General features: G+C 43.1%; 1 protein-coding gene and 1 pseudogene across 3 annotated transcripts in view; both read right to left on the bottom strand.

The window, feature by feature from the left end:
• The window catches only part of STK39 (serine/threonine kinase 39), a 296,006-nt gene extending 275,628 nt beyond the window's left edge, over positions 1-20,378 (bottom strand). The window contains exon 1 of one of the 3 annotated variants that reach the window (XM_055291899.2): positions 19,728-20,378. In XM_055291899.2, coding sequence (XP_055147874.1) covers positions 19,728-19,956 — 229 coding nt within the window. In that variant the 5' untranslated portion in view covers positions 19,957-20,378. The remainder of the gene's footprint in view (positions 1-19,727) is intronic. The other 2 variants (XM_055291901.2, XM_055291900.2) reach the window with 2 other exon arrangements.
• On the bottom strand, positions 3,702-6,659 carry LOC129490483 (PHD finger-like domain-containing protein 5A; annotated as a pseudogene).
• Positions 20,379-26,086: the final 5,708 nt, after the last annotated feature.

The following is a 26,086-nucleotide window of genomic DNA, read 5'->3' as shown; positions in this document are numbered from 1 at the left end:
AGTCACTATGAAATCCAAAAGTCACTACTCTGTTCAAACACATCCACAAACAGTAAGAAAGTTACTGACTCTTAACTTCTCTCTGTGCCAGAACTTTTTGTAAAACAATTTTTCTTTTTTATTTATTTATTTTTGAGACAGAGTCTCGCAGTGCAATGGCACAATCTCAGCTCACTGCAAGCTCCGCCTCCCAGGTTCACACCATTCTCCTGCCTCAGCCTCCCAAGTAGCTGGGACTACAGGCACCCACCACCATGCCCGGCTAATTTTTTGTATTTTTAGTAGAGACGGGGTTTCACCGTGTTAGCCAGGATGGTCTCGATCTCCTGACCTAATGATCCGCCCTCCTCGGCCTCCCAAAGTGCTGGGATTACAGGCATGAGCCACCGCGCCTGGCCAAAACGATTTTTCTACCAATCGACAAAGTGCCAAATATCATAATAAGGTGATCCAGCAGTATCTGGAAGACAAAAGGCAAAGTATAATAGATACTCCTAAGAAATCTAAATCGTAACACAGACATTAAGAATAGATTGTATTAGATGTATTCTGTGATTCTGAAAACATTTAAGTATGAGAAAAAATACACTTACACACTTTGCAGTAAGCATAAGGCATGCTTGTCTATCAGTGTATGCCAAAATCTCAAGAAAAAAAATCACTTTTGCCAAGCAAGTATTAATCTAAGACTAGTTTATTTTACTTGCTGTAGCAAATTAAATGTGAAAGTACTGGGAATACAAAAAAGGTAGACATTTCTAAAAATATCAATTTACACTTTTTTTTTTTAAAAGTCCTATGCCATGTAAATATATGCTCCTACATCAGAATTCAAACAGTGTCTAGCCTTGGGTGATGAGGTTACTTTTCCTCCTTTTCACTCATCAGTGTTATATAAATTTTCTACAATGACCTTATATTATTGTTTGTATAATATTTGAGAAGTTCAAAATAGGGCCAGGCTCGGTGGCTCACACCTGTAATCCCAGCACTTTGGGAGGCTGAGGCAGGTAGATCACCTGAGGTCAGGGGTTTGAGACCCGCCTGACCAACATGGCGAAACCCCATCTCTATTAAAAATACAAAATTAGCCTAGTGTGGTGGCACATGCCTGTAATCTCAGCTACTTAGGAGGCTGAGGCAGGAGAATCACTTGAACCAGGAGGCAGAGGTTGCAGTGAGCCGAGATTGCGCCATTGCACTCCAGCCTGGACAAGAGTGAAACTCCATCTCAAATAAATAAATAAATAAAATAAGGTTGGAATTTTTAATAACCTCAGAGATCCAGATAACATCTTTTTCTCAGTGCTTCTTCCTTACATGAGAAAGGAACCCAGGCCAGCCACGGGAAGGACACTCCACAATTCTAATCCCACGTCCAGACCTGTCTTCCAATGTAATAAACAGGTCACTTAGCCTTTAAATCTCTAATTTTATAAAGATAACACTTGGCCCTCTTCTCACATCTAAAAGCATATAATATTTTATGATAAGTGCTTTTACCAGAAAGACTTTATGACTTAATAAAAGGTAAAATAGGCCAGGTGTGGTGGCTCGCACCTATAATATCAACACTTGGGAGGTCAAGGTGGATGGATCACAAGGTCAGGAGTTTGAGACCAGCCTGGCCAAGATACCAGCCTGGCCAATATGGCAAAACCCGTCTCTACTAAAAATACAAAAATTAGCCAGGTGTAGTGGCAGGTGCCTTGTAATCCCAGCTACTCTGGAGGCTGAGGCAGGAGAACTGCTTGAACCCCAGGAGGGAGAGGTTGCAGTAAGCTGACATCGCACCATTGCATTCCAGCCTGGGTGACAGAGCAAGACTCTGACTCAAAATAAATAAATAAATAAATAAAAGGTATAACAGTACATCTCCCTTCCTTCTATTATTTCTAAACTAAAAAAAAAAAAAAACTAAAACAAGAACAAAAAAAATGAAGAGGGGCAAACTCTGTAATTCTGTCAGTAACTATTACAAAGCTTCTAATATTTCCATCCTAATAGGCTAGCAATTCTTTTTGAAAAACTGTGAAACAGGGAATAAAATATTGCTGGATTGACTTCAAAGTAAAGAAACTTTCTTAATTAAGCAAAAACCTACCTTTACATTGAGTGATGCACAGACAACGTGTTATTTTTCGGGCTGTGACAAATCTAGCTCATGACTTGTAGGTGGCAGGAGAAACAAATACATATGCATGCAAACAATCTATATTTTTAACATGGTGTTGAGTTTTAAGAAAGTCAGTCTGGAATAAAACACCTCAAGGCTAAAAAAGGATCAGCATTACACACACACACACCCTCCCTCACCCTTCAAATATCACATTGGAATCAACATCTTTAGATTGTTTAGCAAGCGATACACTCCTGAAGCCACTTCTATAGCAAAAATCACTCTGATGCTTAGTTCACACAGCAAATTAGTCTATGAAACCTATAATCAATGGCACTATAACAACGAGAGTGTACATAAGGGTAGTTGGGTAATAGTTTCCCCTAACACGTGTGAAAAACAAAAGTTAGATGAATGACAAACATTGTATATTCATCTTCCTTGTACTAAATTGAGCTGCTGTGGCAAGGAATTTGCAAAATGGCAATAAGAATTCCTTCCATCCTTGTATATATATCCCTCTGCCATGGGATTTTACCATTCCTCCCAAAAAGTAGAAAAATCTATTTCTTTTCCCTTTGAATTTGAGCTGGCCTTGTGATATGCTTTAACCCACAGAATGTGGCAGAGTGGCATTGTGTGACTTTCCAAGACTAGGCCTCAAGAGTCCTTGCAGCTTCCACTCCCACTATCTTAGAACACTGCTGCAGCCAAGAAACAAAGTACAGGCAAGTTTCTTTCAGGATGAGAAATCAGTGGAAAGTGAGGGCCAGCCAACAGCCACCACCAACCACCTAACACGTGAGTGAGACCACCTTAAAAGAGAGCCCCAACCAAGCTGACCATGGGTCTGACCCCAAACTGAAGAAATGCCCAGCCCAGCCAAACCCAAATTGCTAACTTGTATTATAAGCACGTACAATGGTCCTTACTTTAAGCCACTAAGTTTTGGGGTGCTTTGTTACACAGCTATAGATAGCTGATACAGGGAATGTCAAAATCCATGATGAAAGAACCTATCCTTTCAGTCTGTCAGAGGCACCCTTGATGGCAAAACTTCAAAAGAGGCACCTACCTCAACAAGAGGCTGCTGCTGAATCATCCTTGGAAAAATTACACTCTCCCTACCAATTCCCTTGCCTTGACCCCTTGTCAAGTCCTGCAAATTGTAAACTTGGAAATGCCCCCAAATTCTTATCCTCCCCCTTTCTCAGGCCTGCTCAGGTTTGAGGTCTCTTGCTGCTGTGTAGTAGCCTTTGCCTTGGAACGAGCCCATCCATTTTCTCCCTGGTTTCACAGACCTGACTGTAGAATCCCACCCACCACTCTGCCACCAGACTCCTCTCAGCCACCATCAGCTTTTACTTTTGCAATCCCTACCTCTATGCCAACAGCTCACTGTAATCTCCAACCAAGTCCTAGTCTTATTACTTCTATGAAATAGTGATCCAGAATTTACTACAAATAATAGTAAACAAAACTGACGGTAAACAACTAACAGCACTGTCATGCTAAAGAGTCATTTTGTAAGGTTACATACTTATTCCAATACAAATACCACTGCTTAAAACATTTCTGGAAGTATTTTAAAAGCAAATTAATGACACCTTAGAAAATTAGTCTCATTTCTTCACAGGAGGACTGATAGAAATGGCTGAGTTTTTTTTTGTTATTTTTTTTACCAGAAAATAAACACCACCTTTATTAACATAATAACTACAGAAAGGATTTCCAATTTCTCAGAAGGAAAATAACATGACACCAGCACAAGTGTTAAAAGATGTTAAATGGTTAAGTGTTAAATGGCCACATTTCTTATTCTGATAGCTTCCCACCACACGCTGAAGGTTCCTCAAGGACAGCTGCCACCAGAGCTGCTGCAAGAACATGTTTTTCACTGGGCGTAGCTTCACAGTCAACTCCTCAAGCAGAAGACTAAAATATATTTCTTTTTAGAAGATCTTGGTTGAGGCAGAACATATCAATATGGAGAACAGATCTTTGCTTCTCGAATTCAAGAAAAACCACTAACTAATCTATCAATTTTTCTCTGATACAGTGTGCCAGAGTGCTCTGTGAAGAATCCTTTTCCATCCCTACCACGTGTCTGGGTGAAGGGAGAGGAGGGGGTGGCAAAGTGCCAGTACACTAGCAGGCACTCCTGGTGATGCTCTGGGCTCCGCTTCCTTTCTGCTGGTAGTAGTAGGCATCTTTTCTGGCAGCTGCAGCAGCTTGATGTGGGGGTGGGGGGGAGGAAGGGGCCACCCACTAATCACCTCTTCTTGAAGCCGTATTTTTTGGCATTCATAGAAGAGATCTGTCTTAGAGCTCCTCAAACTGACAATCTTTGGGCAGCCATCTCTATTCTTCTCCTGGATGGTGCACTCCTTACAATAACAGGCATCAGAGACTCCAGGACCTCCACAGACCACACAGTGCCCCGGTAAGATCCACAGTTACACTCATCACATCACCAAAGTGCAGGGATGCACACAGGGGTCACAAATCACACACTTGCCGTCACAATTTTCACGTAGTCTTCCGATGGCAACATCAGCCTGCTTGCGGCAAAAGATCTAAGTTTTCATTTAAAATAAAATGTAGCTATAAAGTAAGAATGGACACCCTCCCACACATCCCCTGAAGGAAAGAACACTTTCTGTATATAAAAATTCTGATATGATTAATTTAAGGTCAGTCATAAAGATCATCTTTCCTATTTTTGTCACTCCCTTTCTTCCAGGTAGCTCCAAAAGACAAGGAAATACTTAATTTTAAACAACTACATATGGCTAAAAATAATTTCATTTTTTAATATGATAGACGAACAAAACGAGCACCCAACTGTAACTTTTACCTGTCTTGGTCACTGGAACTTCAATTATCCCCCTTTTCCATAAAGACTGTTTAAGCAAAAATATAAGTTACAAAGCTGCCTATATTATCTATTTCGAATGGGCTTTAAAGTACAGGACATGAAGGCCAGGCGCGGTGGCTCACTCCGTAATCCCAGCACTTTCAGAAGCCGAGGCGGGCAAATCACGAGGTCAGGAGTTTCAGACCAGCCTGGCCAACATAGTGAAACCCCATCTCTACTAAAAATACAAAAAATTAGCTGGACATAGTGGCAGGTGCCTGTAATCCCAGCTACTCAGGAGGCTGAGGCTGGAGAATCACTTGAACCCAGGAGGCAGAGGTTGCAGTGAGCCGAGATCGCGCCACTGCACTCCAGCCCGGGCGACAGAGTGAGACTCCGTCTCAAAAAAAAAAAAAAAAGAAAAAGAAAAAAGAACAGGACATGAAATTATAGCCTTCGGAAAGTCTTGCAGCATTTATGAAGACAATCAGAAAAATGGCTATAGATGAACTGAGAGGCTCATCATCTCTTGGCCCTAGAGATCAGAGATCGTCACTTTTTAAACAACTGATGGGTATTTACTTTACTAAACACTCTAGCCCCGATCTTGACTTATGCCAAAAATATTACTATTCTTAAGTTCATCCTAATGATCACATTTGAAACTACACAGAAACACTTTTCCCTAGTCCTATTTCAGCCACCCGACTCCTCAGGAAAGCTGCCACATTAAAAACGTTTCCACAACAACTGGTGTTTAAGGTCAGGCACTGGGTTTAAGACTTCAGAAACTTGAAAGGGCATATACAAGGAAAAATTTTAAAGGGATTACATAGTAAAACATTCTCTGTTACAGCTCCGGTCACTCAAGGGACACTAAATGTGAGAAAGGACACACTGTTCCTGAGTTGCCCAAAATTAAACCCATTTAATCTCCCCACATAGATTTCTTTCCCGCCCCTCAGTCATTAATTCCTTCTCCCAAAAGAGCAGGCATCCTACCCAAATAGTGCTTGCTGAGTTTGAATTTCTATTAAGGTACTCGCTTAAATGATGTTTTACTTGCTTTGTGATCTATAACTTAGGATAAACTACTAACCCTTGACTCACTAAAATACCAAAATGTTTCTAACTCAAAGGAAAAGAAGGGACTACGATTCAAATTCACCGTTCAAGTGACTGAAATTAATTTTGGTATTATTTTTCCTAATTAGGGTTAATTTCAGAACTGCTTTGTAATTTCATTTTTTAAACCTTATAATCAGTCCCTTCTTCATAACATAAAAGACAAACTGAAGTGATTCTGACTACGATATGCAACCCAAAGAGTCTAAAATGATCTTTTTTAAGAAATGACACATTTTGATATTTCTGAAAATATTGGGTTTCATTTGGACAGAATCTGTGTTTAGTCATCACAAGAACATTTCCAAAATGAGGTAAGTCAGTAAGATAAAAACTTATACTTCAAAACTGTCTTCCTAAGTCGACAGGGGTATCTGTTTCACCACACACAAGAATACTCTTCTTCTGAAGAGATGAATTGACTAGCTTGCAAATAGGCACAGGGTGAAAACAAAACATTTTTAAAAAATCAGGTGATGCCTGTCTCCTTTTTGTACTAAGTCAGTGGCAATACCTTTGCATGTTATTAAAAGGTGGCCTCACACTACTTACAGCCATTATAATAGTATTTAGCCAGTCTTTGAACATTTCCGAGAAATTAACATCCAGCACCACCCCATATAACTTTCTGTGATGAGGGAAACAGTCTGTATCTGCACTATCCTGTAAGGCAGTAGTAGCTACAGTTCATTATTGAGCACTTGAAATGTGGCTAGTGTAACCAAAGGACTGTATCCTATTTCTTTAACTTTACTTAATTAATTTAAATGTAAATAGCCACATATGGTTAGTGGCTACCAAGCTGGACAGTGTGATGCCAGCCCCTTTCTTCTGGGAACACTGCTGCTGCTCTGTTACAAAATATCAGCCCCGCATAAGGGACCACCTCCCTCCAACAAATGATCAGTCATGGAGTATGTCTATTTCACGTACTTTTCTTCAACCCTCAACTTCCTGTTCCTCGACCTTACTTTACAACACACACCCACCTCCACCTCACTGACAGATTATAACCAAAGATTAAAAACATAATCTACTGTAATAGACCAGGCAAAAGGTGATGGCTGAAATGAAGAGATTGTACATTTACATATAACCTGGTTACATGTTACATAAACATGCTCTGATGAAGAAACAAATATAAGCAAATAAAAATCATTTTAATGCCCCTAAACACGTAAGATTTTTACTGATTCCTACATGTTTTTACTCTATTTATTTATTGACATATTTTTACTCTATTAAAATTGAGTCATAGGCCAGATGCAGTGGCTCATGCCTGTAGTCCCAGTACCTTGGGAGGCCAAGGCAGGAGAATCACTTGAGGCCAGGAGTTTGAGACTAGCCTGGGCAACACAGTAAGATTCCATCTCCACCAAAAAAAAAAAAAAAAAATTTAATAGTACTTTAAAATTTATTGGGTGAATAATCTTTTTTTCTTTTTTTTTTTGAGACAGAGTCTCACTCTGTAACCCAGGCTGGAGTGTAGTGGCGTGATCTTGACTCACTGCAACCTCCGCCTCCTGGGTTCAGGCAATTCTTCTGCTTCAGCCTCCCGAGTAGCTGGGATTACAGGCATGTGCCACCATGCCCAGCTAATCATTCTGTATTTTTAATAGAGACGGGGTTTCACCATATTGGCCAGGCTGGTCTCGAACTCCTGACCTTGTGATCTGCCTGTCTCGGCCTCCTGAAGTGCTGGGACTACAGGCATGAGCCATCACGGCCGGCCCAAGTCAATAATATTTCTAACATCTGCCTTCACACCAACAAGGAAACAATGTGATATAAGTAGAAGAAAATACTGAATTAGGGCAGAATCACGAGCCTGGGATTCTTTTTTTTTTTTTTTAATTATTATACTTTAAGTTTTAGGGTACATGTGCACAATGTGCAAGTTACATATGTATACATGTGCCGTGGTGGTGTGCTGCGCCCAGTAACTCGTCATTTAACACTAGGTATATCTCCTAATGCTATCCCTCCCTGCTCCCCCCACCCCACAACAGGCCCTGGTGTGTGATGTTCCCATTCCTGTGTCCACGTGTTCTCATTGTTCAATTCCCACCTATGAGTGAGAACATGCGGTGTTTGGTTTTTTGTCCTTGCAATAGTTTGCTGAGAATGATGGTTTCCAGCTTCATCCATGTCCCTACAAAGGACACGAATTCATCCTTTTTAATGGCTGCATAGTATTCCATGGTGTATATGTGCCACATTTTCTTATTCCAGTCTATTATTGTTGGACATCTGGGTTGGTTCCAAGTCTTTGCTATTGTGAATAGTGCCGCAGTAAACATCTGTGTGCATGTGTCTTTATTGTAGCATGATTTATAATCCTTTGGGTATATACCCAGTAATGGGATGGCTGGGTCAAATGGTATTTCTAGTTCTAGATCCCCGAGGAATCACCACACTGACTTCCACAATGGTTGAACTAGTTTACAGTCCCACCAACAGTGTAAAAGTGTTCCTATTTCTCCACATCCTCTCCAGCACCTGTTGTTTCCTGATTTTTTAATGATGGCCATTCTAAATGGTGTGAGATGGTATCTCACTGTGGTTTTGATTTGCATTTCTCTGATGGCCAGTGATGATGAGCATTTTTTCATGTGTCCTTTGGCTGCATAAATGTCTTCTTTTGAGAAGTGTCTGTTCATATCCTTCGCCCACTTGTTGATGGGTTTTTTTTTTCTTGTAAATTTGTTGGAGTTCATTGTAGATTCTGGATATTAGCCCTATGTCAGACGAGTTGATTGCAAAAATTTTCTCCCATTCTGTAGGTTGCCTGTTCACTCTGATGGTAGTTTCTTTTGCTGTGCAGAAGCTCTTTAGTTTAATTAGATCCCATTTGTCAATTTTGGCTTTTGTTGCCATTGCTTTTGGTGTTTTAGACATGAAGTCCTTGCCCATGCCTATGTCCTGAATGGTATTGCCTAGGTTTTCTTCTAGGGTTTTTATGGTTTTAGGTCTAACATGTAATCCATCTTGAATTAATTTTTGTATAAGGTGTAAGGAAGGGATCCAGTTTCAGCTTTCTACATATGGCTAGCCAGTTTTCCCAGCACCATTTATTAAATAGGGAATCCTTTCCCCATTGCTTGTTTTTGTCAGGTTTGTCAAAGATCAGATAGTTGTAGATATGCGGCATTATTTCTGAGGACTCTGTTCTGTTCCATTGGTCTATGTCTGTTTTGGTACCAGTACCATGCTGTTTTGGTTACTGTAGCCTTGTAGTATAGTTTGAAGTCAGGTAGTGTGATGCCTCCAGCTTTGTTCTTTTGGCTTAGGACTGACTTGGCAATATGGGCTCTTTTTTGGTTCCATATGAACTTTAAAGTAGTTTTTTTCCAATTCTGTGAAGAAAGTCATTGGTAGCTTGATGGGGATGGCATTGAATCTATAAATTACCTTGGGCGGTATGGCCATTTTCACGATATTGATTCTTCCAACCCATGAGCATGGAATGTTCTTCCATTTGTTTGTATCCTCTTTTATTTCATTGAGCAGTGGTTTGTAGTTCTCCCTGAAGAGGTCCTTCACGTCCCTTGTAAGTTGGATTCCTAGGTATTTTATTCTCTTTGAAGCAATTGTGAATGGGAGTTCACTCACGATTTGGCTCTCTGTCTGTTATTGGTGTGTAAGAATGCTTGTGATTTTTGCACACTGATTTTGTATCCTGAGACTTTGCTGAAGTTGCCTATCAGCTTAAGGAGATTTTGGGCTGAGACAATGGGGTTTTCTAGATATACAATCATGTCATCTGCAAACAGGGACAATTTGACTTCCTCTTTTCCTAATTGCATATCCTTTATTTCCTTCTCCTGCCTGATTGCTGTGGCCAGAACTTCCAACAATATGTTGAATAGGAGTGGTGAGAGAGGGCATTCCTGTCTTATGCCAGTTTTCAAAGGGAATGCTTCCAGTTTTTGCCGATTCAGTATGATATTGGCTGTGGGTCTGTCACAGATAGCTCTTATTGTTTTGAGATACGTCCCATCAATACCTAATTTATTGGGAGTTTTTAGCATGAAGGGTTGGAGCCTGGGATTCTAAGGACTTTGGGACCATAGGCACGTTTCTTCAACTTTGGCCATTAGAGAGTTTTCAGTTATAAGACAAAGCAGCTGGGATGGATTTTTTTTTCCTTTGGTCTCTTCTAAAATTAAATTTCCTAATTCTCTCTATATTCTTGTGCCACTTCTTACCTAGGAACTTACTTATAAAAGCCAGCCATGACCTGCCATTCCTTCCCCAGGAAACCCAGTCTGCTGCTCCTCTTCCTTTGCTTTCTTGAGTCACCCCATAATTAAACAAAGAGAGATAGTGACATTGCCTGAGAGAAAGAAAGAGAACCAGATGATTCAAATTAAAATCTAAGCTACACAGGATAGGTCAATAGGGACCAACCCCTCCAAAATGTAATCCTTTTTCAATCCCCAGACTAAACAGAGTAGGAAATAAAGCAGTTGGAATATCCTTAGTACAAACTCTGGTTCAAACTGATGCAACCAGTTCAAAACAAAATCATTACTTCTTCTAAGATCCCAACCATCCACAGAATGATTATGAGAAGTCTCACAACTGTCACAGGTCACTGGCTTCCAAAATACTCCCCGAATGACGATCTATCATTCACAGGGCAGAAAGTCATCCACCTCTACTTTCCATCTAGTTTTTTCTGACAAATAGCTCCAGTGGTAACTAAAGGTTAGAAACCTAAACCCATAAATGTCAATAAAATGTATATTTTTTACCTAAGGGAAGAATCACATGAGCACCCCCAATACTAGGCTTCTGAGAGTTATACTAAATGCCACTTACCTGGAAGAAGTTTGAAAATAAAGTCAGGGATAATATGAATGTAGAGGTCTCTACCATCTTAAAATGTTTTCCCATATATCAAAATACACATCAGTTTAAAAGGTCAATTAATCTCAATCCTCAATGTCCAAGAAGTTTCTTAAAGCTAAGCCAGAGTTTATTCTCAAATAACTGTTTGGCAAGTGAGAAGAAATGTGAAATATATCATTTACTCACATCGGATTCCGAAATATTTATCTAAATCGACTCTAGAAATAAAGTACTGCCAATCCATTCTCTAAAGGATTTTTATTTCTCTTCTGCTTTTCAGTTAAGCCAAGTCTGAAATGCCTTTTTAATTAATATACTGAATTCTTGTCTAGTACCAAAAACTTGGCCAATGGCAGATAGGGAAAAAAGAAACACTTGAATCACTTCAACTAAGAGCTGTTTTGGTATAATCTAAACAAAACTATCCTAGAGGAAAATGTATGACTTCACATGATTACATGGAGAATTATATTTAAATAGGAAAAAAAAAAACTTTCCCAAAAAGTACACTGTAAAGGAATTAAAACATCTATTAGAATGACCCGGTTCTATGGTCTTAGCAGGTACCACACCCATCCTATCATGTCAGTCCCTTATAATTTATAAAAATAGGACTCCTGCCATCCTAACAACCTTTGAAAGCCACTTGTTCTGCAATTCTGCTCCTGTGTTTCACCTGCATCCCTGATCATCTCCAGCAGCCCTGATTCCCACATAGGAAGAGGCTCCACAGAACTTCAAGGTGTTATATATAAATACATGAACAGCAAGAGAGAGAGATCACAGATATACAAAAGAAAAGAAAGCTCTAGAGCTTTTGAAGGGCAGTGTGGGACTTCCCCCACTCCACCCTACAATGTCTACGGATGCCAGAACTGTGGCAGGGAGCTCTGGGTCCGTTAATCCAGCCAGAAAGGCCGCCTCTCAGTCCTAAGACCTCAGGAGAGCCAGGCCTCTGCCTGCCTACCTCCACAACACAGGCAGGTGGACGCACTCAAAGTGCTTACTCTTGATCTGTGAGGATTAATGAGCTAATTTCTACAGAGCCCTTTAAGCTGATTGGCCCAAACGCAACTAAATAAGCACCATCATTAACCACAGGCAAGATCAAATCCTCAGGATCCAGTGAGGCAAATTTTTAGACGTCAGGCAATGTTCCTCTTCCACAAGGTGGCGAAGGAATATTTATCCCCAAAACTCAGACCTTCATCCAGAAAATATTTATTAAATATCTATTATGACATGCAGGGTATGGAGATGAGAGACCGTGTCCTCAAGGAAGACTTAACAGTCTAGGGCCAGGCTGGCAAGGCAAAAACAATTTGCAGACAGTATGACAACTGCCAGGGAGCGAAAGACCCAACAGAGCCTGAAGGGCAAGGAGGGGAGAGGGGCTCTAGAGGCAGAGATTGTTCGTGTGACAAGAAATCACTTGTTCAGGGTATGAGACGGGAGGCTCAGTCAGGGTGCTGGTTCTATGGTGTGTTCAATTCATGAACATGCACCAAGATATACATTTTTTGTATGTACACTTTTCCACATGCATATTATACTTCAATAAGGGCAATATTTAAAAGAAGAGACAGAGCTCTTTGCTACATAGATGAAAAATGGAAGGGAAGGGTCTTGGAATGGTGTTCCAAGCAGAGGGAAATCTTGCCTAGAATAGGCATTTCAGCAACTGCAAAAGGTTCCCACTGGCTGGAGAGTCTGTCCTGAGACTGGAAATGACAAGATGTGGCTGAAAAGGGAGGCAAGAGACAATTCCCAAAAGACCTTAAGCACCGTGCTTCAAATTAAGTCTTGAGAGTGATGGGAGAGCTACTAAAGGCATTTCAGCCTGGGAGCAACGTGATAAAGAATTTTGGTATAGCAGTATCATTCTGGTAGCAATGCGCACGACAGCCAGAAACAAGAATGGAAAAAAGGAACCTGGTTAGGAAATTATTACAATAATCCAAATAAGAATCGATAAGGGCCTGAACTAAACCAGTGGTGGCTGACATGAAGAGTCAGAGTCAAATCAAAGACGATTTCAAGGAGGTGGAGTATTTAGGACTTGGTGACCAAATAGTTGTGAGAGATGGACGAAGACAGGAAAGTATAGGATGGCCAGCAGGTTTTGCCCTTGAGGGCTCTAAAGAAGATGAATATAGAAGAAACAAGATCAGGACTGAGGCAAGGGTGGAGGCACAATGAGTTTAACTGTATGAAGTTCCTGTGAAACATTCAAACGAAGATATTAAAAAGGTAGTCCAAACACTGGTATATAGTCAGGAAGCCCCTCAGCATTTGATGTGGTAATTGAAGCTTCAGACAGACAGAGATGTGGATCCTGCATGCGGGGCAGGCAAGGGAGTACAGGAAGTCCAGAGGAAGGCATGGCATGGAAGCTCAAGCAAATGCCTTTCCAAAAGGAGAATGAAAGATGGCACCTAACCCTGCAGAGAGCAGAGAGAAGGACTGCAGTGTCCACTGGCTCTGGCCACAGAAGAGTCACAGTGATTTCAGAGAGAGTAACTTGGGTTTCTTAGGGAAAGGGAAGAAGCCAGACTGCAGTGGGCTGAGAGGGAATGGGAGGTTCCTTCCAACAGTTCAGTAGTGAAAGGAAGAAATGAGATAAGGGAGTAGCCAGAGGAGAAAGAAGTAGGGAGAGTTGTTTTGTTCTCTTTTGTCATTTAAAGATAAGGGACAGGCTTGAGAATACTTATAAACTGAGGGAAAAGCAGAGAGGGAAAGAAGGAGACAGGGAAGCAATGGTGATGACTTTATCTGAAAATGAAGGCCTCTGTCCTCACACTGGCTGGGACACACAGGGAGCGTTTCTTTTAGTCAGCAGCATTTCCTGCCAGCATGGCAGCCTCCGAAGAAACTCAGAGGTGGAGGAAAAGTGCAGTCTTAGCAGGTTGTTCTCGGAGCCATCTCATAATGGGCTGCTCCTCTTCAGCAACCTTCCCGCAGGATGCTCTCATCACTTGTCAGAAGGCCATTTGGCACCTAAATCCCTGAGCTGTCCAAATCGCCAGGAGCTCCACAGGTCTCTTCAGTTTCCTCCCACAGCAGTGGAGGTGCAAGGGGAAGCCAGATCCCCGGGGGCGTCTCTCCTTGTAGGTGCCTTCCAGCAGCCCAGCAGAAGAGTGGGACTAGGAAACAACCTCTCCTTCCCGCTTCCTCCCTGCTAGAAACATAGCACAGAAATCTTCAAGCCACTCCAGAATCTTGCCAAAGATAAGACTGTGTTCTCTCCTGATAACTTGCATCTGATTAGCAAATGAAGTCTATAGAAGTTATGGCTAAGACTAATTGAAAGCATGCTGTGTGCCAGGCACGATTCTCAGTGCTTTACATTCTCTCATTCCTCACAACCCTATTTTTATCATCTCTATGTTACCAATGAGGAAACTGAGTGCAGACATATCTAAGTCATTTGCTCAAGGTCGCAGCGTCAGTGACCGCCATTGCAGGACATGAAACAGGCCAGGCTGTCGGACTCCAGAGCCGGCACTGCTGCAACTTATTTTCAAACACCATCAGAAAATGTAGTATACAATAAACCATAAAAGTCAGGGAAGAATTCATAATATCACTAGTTAAAAATCAAATGCATAAAGGATTTGCAGTCACTTTACCATAGTTTCAAGAGAGATCTTGAGATCTCTCCCCCCAGCCCCATGACAGCACATTTAAAAAAGTATTTATCTTGTAAATATAATTAATGCTACTGAATTGCACACTTTAAGAACGGTTAAAATGGTACAATTTTTGTTGTGTAATTTTACCACAATAAAAATAATACAAAAGAGGCCGGGCACAGTGACTCACACCTGTAATCCTAGCAATTTGGGAGGCCAAGGCAGGCGGGTTACTTCAGACCAGGAGTTCGTTCATGACCAGCCTGGCCAACATGGTGAAACCCCGTTTCTACCAAAAAATACAAAAATTAGCCAGGCCTGTAATACTAGCTACTCGGGAGGCTGATGCAGGAGAACTGCTTGGACCTAGGAGGCAGAGGCCGCAGTGAACTGAGATGGCACCACTGCAATCCAGCCCAGGCAACAGAGCAAGACTCTGTCTTACAAATATATATATATATACATATATATAATATATAAAAAGAGGCCAGGCACAGTGGCTCACGCCTGTAATCCCAACACATTGGGAAGCCAAGGCCGGAGCATTGCTGAGCTGAGGAGTTGAAGAGCAGCCTCGGCAACACAGTGAGACCTCCATTTCTTAAAAATAAAAAAATTAAAAAAAATTAAGCAGGCATGATGGTTTGCACCTATAGTCCCAGCTACTCAGGAAGCTGATGTGGGAAGATCACTTGAGCCCAAGAGTTCGAGGCTGCAGTGAGGTATGATTGCACCACTGCACTCTAGCCTGGGTGACAGAGTGAGACCCTTTATCGAAAATAAAAATACAAAATACAAAAGAACATTTCTATACACATTTTTCTATTTATAAAAAAATAAGTGAAATGAAATTAAAACCAAAGCTCTGTCTTCTTTGAGACAAAGCATCTCAGGCATTATTTAGTATTTTAAAAACAACACTAAACAAACTAGTCAAGGTCAAAGAACGCACTGCAGCAGCAAGGCAGCCTGGTGTAAAGGTCTGGGAGATCAGAACACACACTCAGTGCTCCGGCTCCCTTACTCCAGTGCCAGCGAAGTTATCACTGTCCTCAAACTACCTCTAGGATAGCTATAAAAACCAATTCTAACCCCCAAACCATAGAAATCCACAGAAACTCTGAGAGCACAGAGCAAAGTGGGAATGCCCGGGGCTATTTACGGTCTTGTTTTACGAGAAGCTGATGCTCCTTAAAGACCTGGCCATATGTGCTATTACCTGGACCTGAGGAAAACGTACCTCAATGGATAAACAAAGCCTCACAGGAGAGAAATAAAGCATTCAAAGGAACCCTCTGTCAAACCATGTCCAGGATTCTAGAACTCAAACTCTTCGTGTTGACTAAGATGGCAATTGGTTACTTTTAGGTCATTCTAAATGACCACCCGGGACAAAAGTGAAGCAATGCTGAGAAATCTAGTATAAAACTACATAAAGAAAGGTGCATCCTGCAAAAACCCTAAGAAAATCAAACATACGCTGAGACAGGAGTCTAGTGTTTCTCAGAAGAAATTCAGCAAAGATAACAACACTGCTGGCATCACCTGATTCAAATACAGAAATTAGTACTTCAATGACTACAACTCTTTAAATGAGAAGCTCATTGACGCTGCTCCATTCCATTACGGATGGCCAAGTAAACACATGATTCACTTTCATTCGCTGTTTAGCAAACCTAGGTAATATTATTAATACCACCAACAAATAAACTAAGTTTTCAACTGGCATAGCTTTAAGTGCCCCTTATACTTCTAAAGGTAGGGGTACCTACCTTTGGGGGCTCAACTCACCCCCAAACTCCATCTTTAGAGAGGTAAGGAACAAAGATTAACAAGGCTGAAGAGTATAAACAGGTCAGAAAGCCTCCAAAAAGACAGAAATATTTGAACTCTACTAAGACAAGGATACCAATGGCTGGAAGAAGGAATTTAATAATTTCCAACATTTTTAACCCCTCTGTAAATATAAAGCTCCCTCCAATCGATTTTACATCATTTCCAGGTCATGAATAAACTTCTGAACCAGAATACTCCTAAGAGCATTACAATTTCTCCATCGACCTTTTAAAACACAACAATACAATACAATAAAGAGAAAACTTTATTTTTAGGTTTGCAAAATCCTGTGTTTATTTTTCTAAAACAGAAGTCAAACAACTGAATCTGCTTTGTTGGGATTTTAGTAAACTTATTCTCTCTTAATCCTAGGGGCCCCAAACTCTGCCCAGAAGGAAATGAAGAAAAAGTCCTCTGTGCCCGTGCCACGCTGGAAAGTTAAAACACGGTGCCTCCTTTGGCTTTCTGTTCAGGCACATCTGAGCCTCCTGCTGCTGGTCACGGTTCACACTGCTGGAGTCATATCATATGACACCTGCCGTATGGCGGGTAGAAGCAAAGGCTGTCAACTGGCATTCATGTTGAAACTGGTTCAGTGTTTGAACTGCTAACTTCTGTGTGTAATGTTTAAGCAAAAGTGCTTAACCACAAGTTCAGTCTTAATCTCTCAACTAGCATTAAACCCTAAATGGAAACAAGTTTGTAATTCCTTATAAACATTAAGCCCTTGCGAAAAACCTATTCCAGCAATTTGATTTTTCAATAACAGGGCCTCCACACAGGCCATCGCCTTCTCTTTTAGTTGGGAAAACACGAGATAAACTTTAAATGTAGAAAAGCCCTTCCCACAATGCAAATGTGCAAAAGCCAGGGTAGAATAAGCAGGTGTTTTTGTTCTCAAACTCCTCAGGTAAATTTCTTTTTTTCCAGTAAATTGACCAACCATAATTAACACTGCTGGGACTGCAAACAGAAAGAAGTCCTGCCATTAATCCCACTCAAACTAAGATTTTATTAGTTCACAAAAAAATACTGTTTTCAAAAGGCAACGTTTGTATCTTAACCCTAATAATTAACCAAGTAGGTATGCAAATTGATTATAAGTTCTCCCAATCCTATGGACTCTATGGAGAATTATGTGGCAGATAACCATTATTCAACTTTTATGGCCCACCTCTTCCTGTCAGAAACAGAGTTCACAGCTGGTTAGTGAAGGCAACAGTGGAAATAATTAAGCACCTTACAAACTCAAGACTTAAAACCCAGCTCAACTATGACCTCTACTAAGAAATACTCTGCTTCCTTCTCTCTCCTGGCAGTCACTCCCTCCTTTGGGCTCTCCCAGCACTTACTCATCACATCCTATAGGATCCTTTCCCTATGTCTCCTAACAGCTTAGGGCAGGGATCACTTTTGTTAATTTCTATATTGCTAGCAAGTGGGGCAATGCTTGGGACACAGCAGGCCTTCAGATCTTGTTGCGCAAATAACAACTATGAGGTTACAAGCTATGAGGTCTGTAAAAAGAGGGGCAGAAGAAACCACGGTGTTTTGCCTTGAAAGAAGCAGAAGTCTTCTCAGGGAATATTCACACTCACCTTGGAAGCGGAGTGAGATTTAGTACACAAAGATGGGCACTCACAGGAGGGAAGAGCCTCTGCAAGGCAGCAAAGAATGGAAGACCAGATGTGCGGAAGACAGCGGTGTATTCAGGAAGCAATCAGTGAGAGCAGACAACGGGAGGAGGCAGGCAGGTTGAGGGTACAGGGCTTATATGCCAGGTTAAAGAGGTTTCCATGGAATATTCCAGGTTTTGAGAAGCCTCTGAAGCTATTTCAGGCAGTGACATGAAGACTCATCCCTTGAGAGTCTTTGGTCAAAAATTATGAAAGATCTGGGTTTTCAAAGAATTTTGTCTACAGATGTTTATTATAGGTTATCTGAAGCTTGTATATATCCTAGGTTACTGACCTGCCCAACATTTTCTCACATATATATATACATATATATTTCTATGTATATAGTTTTATATATATATATATATATATTTCTGTCTATGCTGTTTTATTCCACAATAGCAGGTGATAAAGGCTCATTTAAACACCTAGTGAAATTTTTATATCTGTTTTAATTTTTTTAAAAGGAGGTGAAGAATTTTTGGAAGTGAAGGTTAGAAAAAATACTTAAGATAAATATTCTGAACTCCTTTTTCATCGCTGTACTTATATACCAAGATTCTGGGAAGGCAACATCCCATCCCTGCGTCAGTAAGGTTAGACGCTGACGGCCCACTTAACCTGGAGGCTTCCCTAAGTGACAAGACTCTCAAACTGGATGATCCAATAGGGAAGGTTCTAAGTTAAAGGACAAAACAAATCTCCCGGCCCTTCCTGTGCTTGGCCCAAGGAAAAGTAACGCCGAGCCCTGCGACTCTGCCAGGTATTTAAAAATGTAAGATAAGGTGATATTTGTGAGCCGGCCAGAAGGCATCGATAGGCAGGGAGCAGATCACCGGCAGCCTCGGATTTCACTCTTGCAGCTCGGCCTGAAACAGAGGGAAGCATCGGCCCGGTGCAGGGCAGGACGCCAGGGCACCCGCTTTCCTCGGGGGGCCGGAATGGGCGGCAGGCGGCGCACCCTGGCACGGAGGGAGGCGGGTACCCAGGCGCGCCGAGTGGCGCGGAGAGCCGGGCTGCAAGGCGGGCGTGGAGTGGCGGCTGTCAGGGAGAGAGGCCAGCATCCTCCCCGGCCTCAAGAAAGCACTGGGGCCTCCGCGGCTTCTACGTGGCCCCGTTACCCACGACGAGAGGGTCACGACGGGAGGCAAAGGAGCGGCTGCGCCCGCAGAGTCCCCCAGGACGCGGCCCCCGGGACACTGGAAACCCAGGGCGGCGCCCCCGCAACCACACCCCACCCGCGGCTGCCTGTCCGCGTGGCCACTGGCCACGGGCTGCGGCCCCGGCACGCGGGGGGAGGGAGATGCGGCGGCGCCGCCGGGTCCTCCGCTCCACCGCCCCGGCGATCCCGGAGATAAAAGTTTGCAGCATGCGGCTCGTCTGCAGTGCGAGTCACATCCGCCGCGCCGCCTCCTGCAGCACCAGTGCTGAGAGAACGAACAAATACATTAAAAAAATTTTTTTAAAAAAACTGTTTAAGCCGGTAGGCCCCAAAGCCGGCCTCTCTGCCTCCAGGGCGTGCATGCAGGCTAGCCGAGCATCCCGCGCCCCCTCCCGCCCCCGGCCGCGCCTCCCGCCCGGCCTCGGCGCCCGGCCTGTGCCGGCCCCGCCGCGCCCGCCGCACTGACCGATAACCTCCTGTAGCTCGTACGCGTCCCTGCAGATGGGCCAGCCGACAGCCTGTGCCGCCGGGGCTGGGGCTGGGGCCGGGGCCGAGGCGGGGGCCGGGGCCGGGGCCGCGGGAGCTGCCGGGGCCGGCGCTGCTGTCGCGGCCGCCGGGGCCGCCGCCGCCGCTGTCATCGGGGCCGCCTGCTGGGGAAGCTGGACGTGCACGGGCGAGCCGCTCGGCTCCGCCATGATGCTGCGGAGGAGAGCAGGAGGACGCGCCGGCCGACGGACGACCTTCCCCACTTGAAACTTCCTTTGCCTCGCCGCCGACACCTCTCGGCCGGCGCACGCCCTCCCCGCCAGCCGCCGCCGCCGCCGCCGAAGCCAGCCAGGAGGGGAGGGAGCAAGGGAGGCCGAGCTGGGCGGAGGGAGGAGGCAGCGCCGGCGGAGGCGGAGAAGGGAGGAGGCGGCGGCCGCTGCGCTCGCCGCGCGCCCGGAGCCTAGCGCGCGCTGTTCTCCGCCTCGGCGAGGGCAACCGCCGCCCCGCCGCCCTGCCTCACCCGCCGCCCCCTCCCGCTCTTGCTCCGCTGGCGGCCGGGGAAGTTCCCACCAAAGGGGAGTCAGGCCGCTTTGTGTGTGCTTTCGGGGCCAGCGGCCCTGGTTCTCCTCCTCTCCCTGCTCGGCCTGCGCCTTCGCCCTAGACAATCAGACTAGCCTGAGGACGCCCCCTGGGGACCCCGAGGGCGGGGTCGTTGAACGGCGGCTAGGTTCTCACATTCAGAATTCTCCTGCCACCAAAGAGAACCTGAAGTTCGTTTACAAGTTAGCGAGCGGGATACCTACACGGTGTCCCTTTGCAAGACGCCAGTTAGAAAATAACCCAAGTTGTAACTTTCCGGCGCTTTACCTGCCGGTATCCCTTTCCCACCTTCCCTAATCTAATCGCAGTCCTTCTAGTTTTTCTTAGTAAATGACACTTGATTCCTTAGGTCCCTGGCTGTTCAGACTTTCTTCATTTTTTCCAAGCCGCTTGGATCCCAGGGAGGCGATTTAAGGGGCTGTGGAATTAGAATAAGACATGCAGGAGAGGTTTAGAAAGTTTGCTCAAATTCTACACCCTTAATAATTGCCACATTAGCCCGTGAGGACACTGAGGCCAGACATCAGGCGTTTCTTTAACAGAGTATACTTGGTGGGGAAATAATTTATTGGGGCATGAATAAACTGTGTTGGAAACTTTTAATTGCTGCTTTTTCAACACCCCAAAAATAACCTCGTCTGTAAAACTGCTGTGGTAAAACCATAGGTTTTCCTAATTGTAGGTGTCATATTTAACAGTGAATGTTCTCTGTGTTCCCTCCGTGGAGGTGACCAGGATCCACGTTCTTGTCTCTAACTGAAACGGGGCAGCAAACCAATAGTATTGGTAGTCTGGCCAAGATGATCTTGTCTGGTTCTCATTGCTAGGACTACTGAAGAAATAGGTAAGAATAACGAGGAAGTAATAAAAACGCTAGGGATATCAAGATTTTGTCTCCCGAGTGTATGTACAGAAATCTCCCTAAAATTTTTGAAAGATTATTCAGAAGAAGCCCAGAAATTTATTAGGAAAGTTAGTTGTCTAATCAAAACATTGATGTCCACTGAAGATGAGGGCACTTAATCTCTTGGAGCATTACAAAAGTTGGAGTAAAGCAGCTACCTCGCTCTGGTCTTGAAGCAGAAGTTCATGCTGAACTAAGTGCACATTCTTTGATGCAGAGGGCTTCAAAAACTGTGTCTTGTCATGTCTGTCAAGAAACAGAGCCCTTCATAAACAAATTCTAGGCCTCTGAGGACAGGGGAGCTCTTTATACCAAGCCATGGTTGCTGACCTCTTCAAGTGCTGCCTCCACCCTACCCCAAAGAACTTTTACGGACTGTTTTTAAAGGAAAAGAAAAATGATCAAATGAATATGACTTCTATTTTGTCATATGAATTTCTATTTTTGACTTTCAAACCATGAGGTGGGATTATGAAGGCCAGGAATGTTCTTGGGACTTAGTAGGAAAACATGATGCTGTCAAGATCAATATCACAGAATTGAATCAAACACAGATCAAGTAGTCTCCCACAAAAAACAACTGTTCCACAGTCACAGACTACATGTCGGTCTCTAGTCAACCGCTTTCCAAATGGCTACCAGGATGAAGACTTGCTTGAGCGGATGACTCAGTGCACATCCATCATTTCTACAGTAAATCGGTTTAAAGAAGAATGTCCCCTGGCATTGCTCTTTGGCATCATTTTTAAAATGAAGAACAGAATATGAATAATATTTTAAAATTATACAAAAGCATTAGAGTTAAGTTGATGTTTCAGTTGGGTAAAATGGTACGTAAAACTTAGGAATATGTTTTTTAAATGTATTCAACTGATACGCACTTTTCCCGGAAAATCCATTACTAAATTTAAATTGAAAGATGGGGATGGAGGCGGGTGCCTTTAAAATATAAACAAGGTTTATTTCAATGCATAAAGAGTACATTCAGTGAGCGATGTTAAAAATAGAAAGGAAAAATAAGGGTCTAAATGTTTTTAAAGTGTATCCAACTGCCTCATAATGTGTCAGGGTTTCTCAATCTCAGCGCTGTTTTGTGTCAGATAGTTCTCTTCGTTGTAGAGGTCTGTTCTCCTGTGGTATGGTCTGAATGTTTCTGTCCCCCCAAAATTCATATGTTGACACTTAATCGGCAGTGTAATAGTATTAAGAGCCTTTAGCAGGAGATTGGGTCATGAGGACAGAGCCCTCATGAGTTAGATTAGTGCCCTTATAAATGAGGCTGGAAGGAGCTTGATGACTCTTTCCACCTAATGAGGATGCATCTAGAGGCATTAGCTATGAAGTAGAGGGCAAGCCCTCAGTAAATACCTAATTTGCTGGCACCTTGATCTTGGACTTTCAGCCTCCAGAACTGTAAAAATGAATTTCCGTTGTTTGTCAGCTACCCAGTCTAAGGTATTTTGTCATACCAGCCAGAGCAGACGAAGGCACCCTGGCCTCTATGCACTAGATGCCAGTAGCACCCCTGCTGCTGACATCATGACTATCAACAATGCCTCCAGACATTGCCAAATGTCCCCTGGAGGGTAAACCGTGCTTTAGGTGAAGTAAGTATACAACATTTTCATTTTATAAACAGACTATTGCAGTGGTTATTTGTATTACAAAGAGGTTTCATAGAGTTCCATTATTTATTCATAAACCCTTTGAACATCTAAGAGAGGATGTGTAGTGAAGTGGCCAACGCCTTGAAGAAAGAAAGTGCTGGATTCAAATCTAGCCTTTGATGTTGTTTTTTGAGACACAGTCTCGCTCCTGTCGCCCATGCTGGAATGCAGTGGCACAATCTCAGCTCACTGCAACCTCCACCTCCCGGGTTCAAGCGATTCTCTTGCCTCAGCCTCCCAAGTAGCTGGTACTACAGGCGCCCGCCACCACGCCCAGCTAATTTTTGTATTTTTATTTATTTTTTGTTTTGTTTTTGTTTTTGAGACAGAGTCTCGCTTTGTCACCCAGGCTGGAGTGCAGTGGCGCGATCTCAGCTCACTGCAAGGTCTGCCTTCCGGGTTCACACCATTCTCCTGCCTCAGCCTCCCGAGTAGCTGGGACTACAGGTGCCCGCCACCGCACCCGGCTGATTTTTTTTGTATTTTTAGTAGAGATGGGGGGTTTCACCGTGTTAGCCAGGATGGTCTCGATCTCCTGACCTTGTGATCCACCCGCCTCGGCCTCCCAAAGTGCTGGGATTACAGGCGTGAGCCACTGCGCCTGGCCTATTTTTGTATTTTTAGTAGAGATGAGGTTTCGTGTTGTATTTTTTTGAGACAGAGTCTTAACTCTTGTCACCCAGGCTGGAGTGCAATGGCACAATCTCAGCTCACTGCAACCTCTGCCTCCAGGGTTCAAGGTATTCTCCTGCCTTAGCCTCCTGAATAGCTGAGATTACAGGTGTGCACCACCACACCAGCTAATTTTGTATTTTTAGTAAAGATAGGATTTCACCATGTTGGCCAGGTTGGTCTCAGACTCCTGACCTCAGGTGATCCACCCACCTTGGCTTCCCAAAGTGCTTGGATTACAGGCGTGAGCCACTGTGCCCAGCTCAACAGTTTTTCTAGAGACAAGGTCTTGCTCTGTCACCCAAGCTGGAGTGCAGTGGCATGATCATGGCTCACCGCAGCCTCGAGCTCCTGGGCACAAGCAATCCATCTTCCTCAGCCTCCCAAGTATCTGGAATTACAGGTGTGCGCCACCATGCCCAGCTAATTTGTATTTAATTTTGGAGAAGCAGAGTTTTGCTATGTTGCCCAGGATGGTCTTGAACTTCCTGGTCTCAGGTGATCCACCTCAGCCTTCCAAAGTGCTGAGATTATAGTGTGAGCCACCATGCCTAGCCTCATTTTTTTTAAGTCTCTGCCTTTGGACTTACTTCACTCTCTGAGTCTCAGTTTTCTCCTGTGCAAAAATCTGTACAATAATAGCTTCCACATGGGTTGTTATAATGGCTTAGGATAATGGATGACACATAATAGAAGTTTAACAAAATGGAAACCACCACCACCATCATCGTCATTATTCCTGTCTGCCAAGAGTTGTAGCAAAATTTGTAGTGCAAAGATATATAATTACAAGAATCAACTTTGCAGAACAGAAGCTCCCTGAGGGCAGGATTTTTTGTTCCTTTGGTTTACTGCTGTATCCCAGTACCTGGATAAACACCTGGCACAGAGGACACTCAGTAAATATTTGTTAAATGTTAATATAACACTTTTTAAATACATAAAACATGCTTTTAAGCATCAGAATGAGTCAGCACTGTCAAGGGTGGATTGTATGGGAGGAAATTGGAGGCAGAGAGACCTATTTGGAAGCCATTGCAATAGTCAAGTTAGAGAAATGTAAATATTAGCTATTATATTGAGGATAATGATGAGGAAAGTGGCTTTAAGAATTTTTTACGGAGCAGAGAAATAGAACTTGACGACAGATAAGATTCTTTTAAAAGTCAAATTGCCCCAATGCATTAAAAAAGTGAATGTGCACAAATGCAATTTATAAAATGTTTTAGAAATGCATCCATTGGAGAAGTGAGAGGTTCTCTTGACAGATGATCATTTTCCTATGGCTAAAATGTAATCTAACACAAAAGTACCGTCATTGCATGGTGGAAAATAGTCAGATATTCTAAGGTCTGAAGAAAATCGATCACCATTATTTGTCATGGCCAACTAACTCTTTCCTACCCACTATTTTGGTAACTCTGAGTGAAAAGCTGTGAAAGAGCTGGACTTGGGTTATAATAATTGTTTCCAAAAACAAAGATCAAACTTTTTTTGAATGAGGGTGATGGTAGGGCATGGTGGAAAGGGCATGGCTGAATTGAAATCCCTGTACTACACTTTCTAGCTGGTAGTCTAAATTTTCTGAGCCTCTGTTTTCTTAAAATTGGGACAATTAGCCCAGGACTATACGAGCTATGTAAGAATTAAATGAGCTGGTATGTGCAACATGCCTGACCCACACATACATTGTAGTGGTACAGTGGATGGCTCCAGAATTTCTGACTAGGAGGGCACAGGGGTAGCAGTCTTAGGGGAAGGTAGGTATTAAGGTTGAATCATGTCTGCTAAAAGGGTTGAAGTCCTAAGCCCAGGTAGTTGGTAATGTGAACTTATTTGGAAATAGAGTCTTTGCAGAGGCAAAGACTGAATTAGTCTGGGCCCTAATACGATGACTGGTATCCTTATAATAAAAGAGGAAATTTGGACACAGAGACAAATAGAAACACACACACACATACACACACACACAGAGAATGCCATGTGATGATGGAGGCAGAGATTGGAGTGATGTGTCTACAAGTCAAGAATGCCAAAAATAGCAGGCAATCACCAGAAGCTAGGAAAGAAACAAGGAGCAGATTTTCCCTCAGAGCCTCCCATAAGAAATCAACCCTGCCAAAGGGTTAATTTTGGACAGCTAGCCTCCAGATTGTGAAAGCATAAACTTAGGTTGTTTTAAGCCCCCAGTATGTGTATTGGTTACAGCAGCCTGTCAACCTAAATAACAAACACAGAAGGAGACTCTAAAAGAAAATTATGCTTATTTTGGAATAGGTGTTCATGTGCATAGTAAACTGTGGGTATTCAGGGAGATAAAGGAAGACAAAGGTTTTTTGTTTGTTTGTTTGTTTTAAAATGAGGAGTCAATAATTGTTTTCAGACAATTATCCTTGGCTACAAGGATGAATAACAGGGGTAATACCAGTCTGAGGTTGGACAGGCAGTTGTTGGGCAGATGTCCTCACAGAAGTATTGTGTGCCTATATGTGTGTG

This window comes from Symphalangus syndactylus, chromosome 9 (assembly GCF_028878055.3).
Source record: "Symphalangus syndactylus isolate Jambi chromosome 9, NHGRI_mSymSyn1-v2.1_pri, whole genome shotgun sequence".
In the NCBI taxonomy this organism is placed as follows: Eukaryota; Metazoa; Chordata; class Mammalia; order Primates; family Hylobatidae; genus Symphalangus; species Symphalangus syndactylus.
The sequence above is the reverse complement of the archived record's forward strand: the minus strand, read 5'-3'. Positions and strand labels throughout refer to the sequence as shown.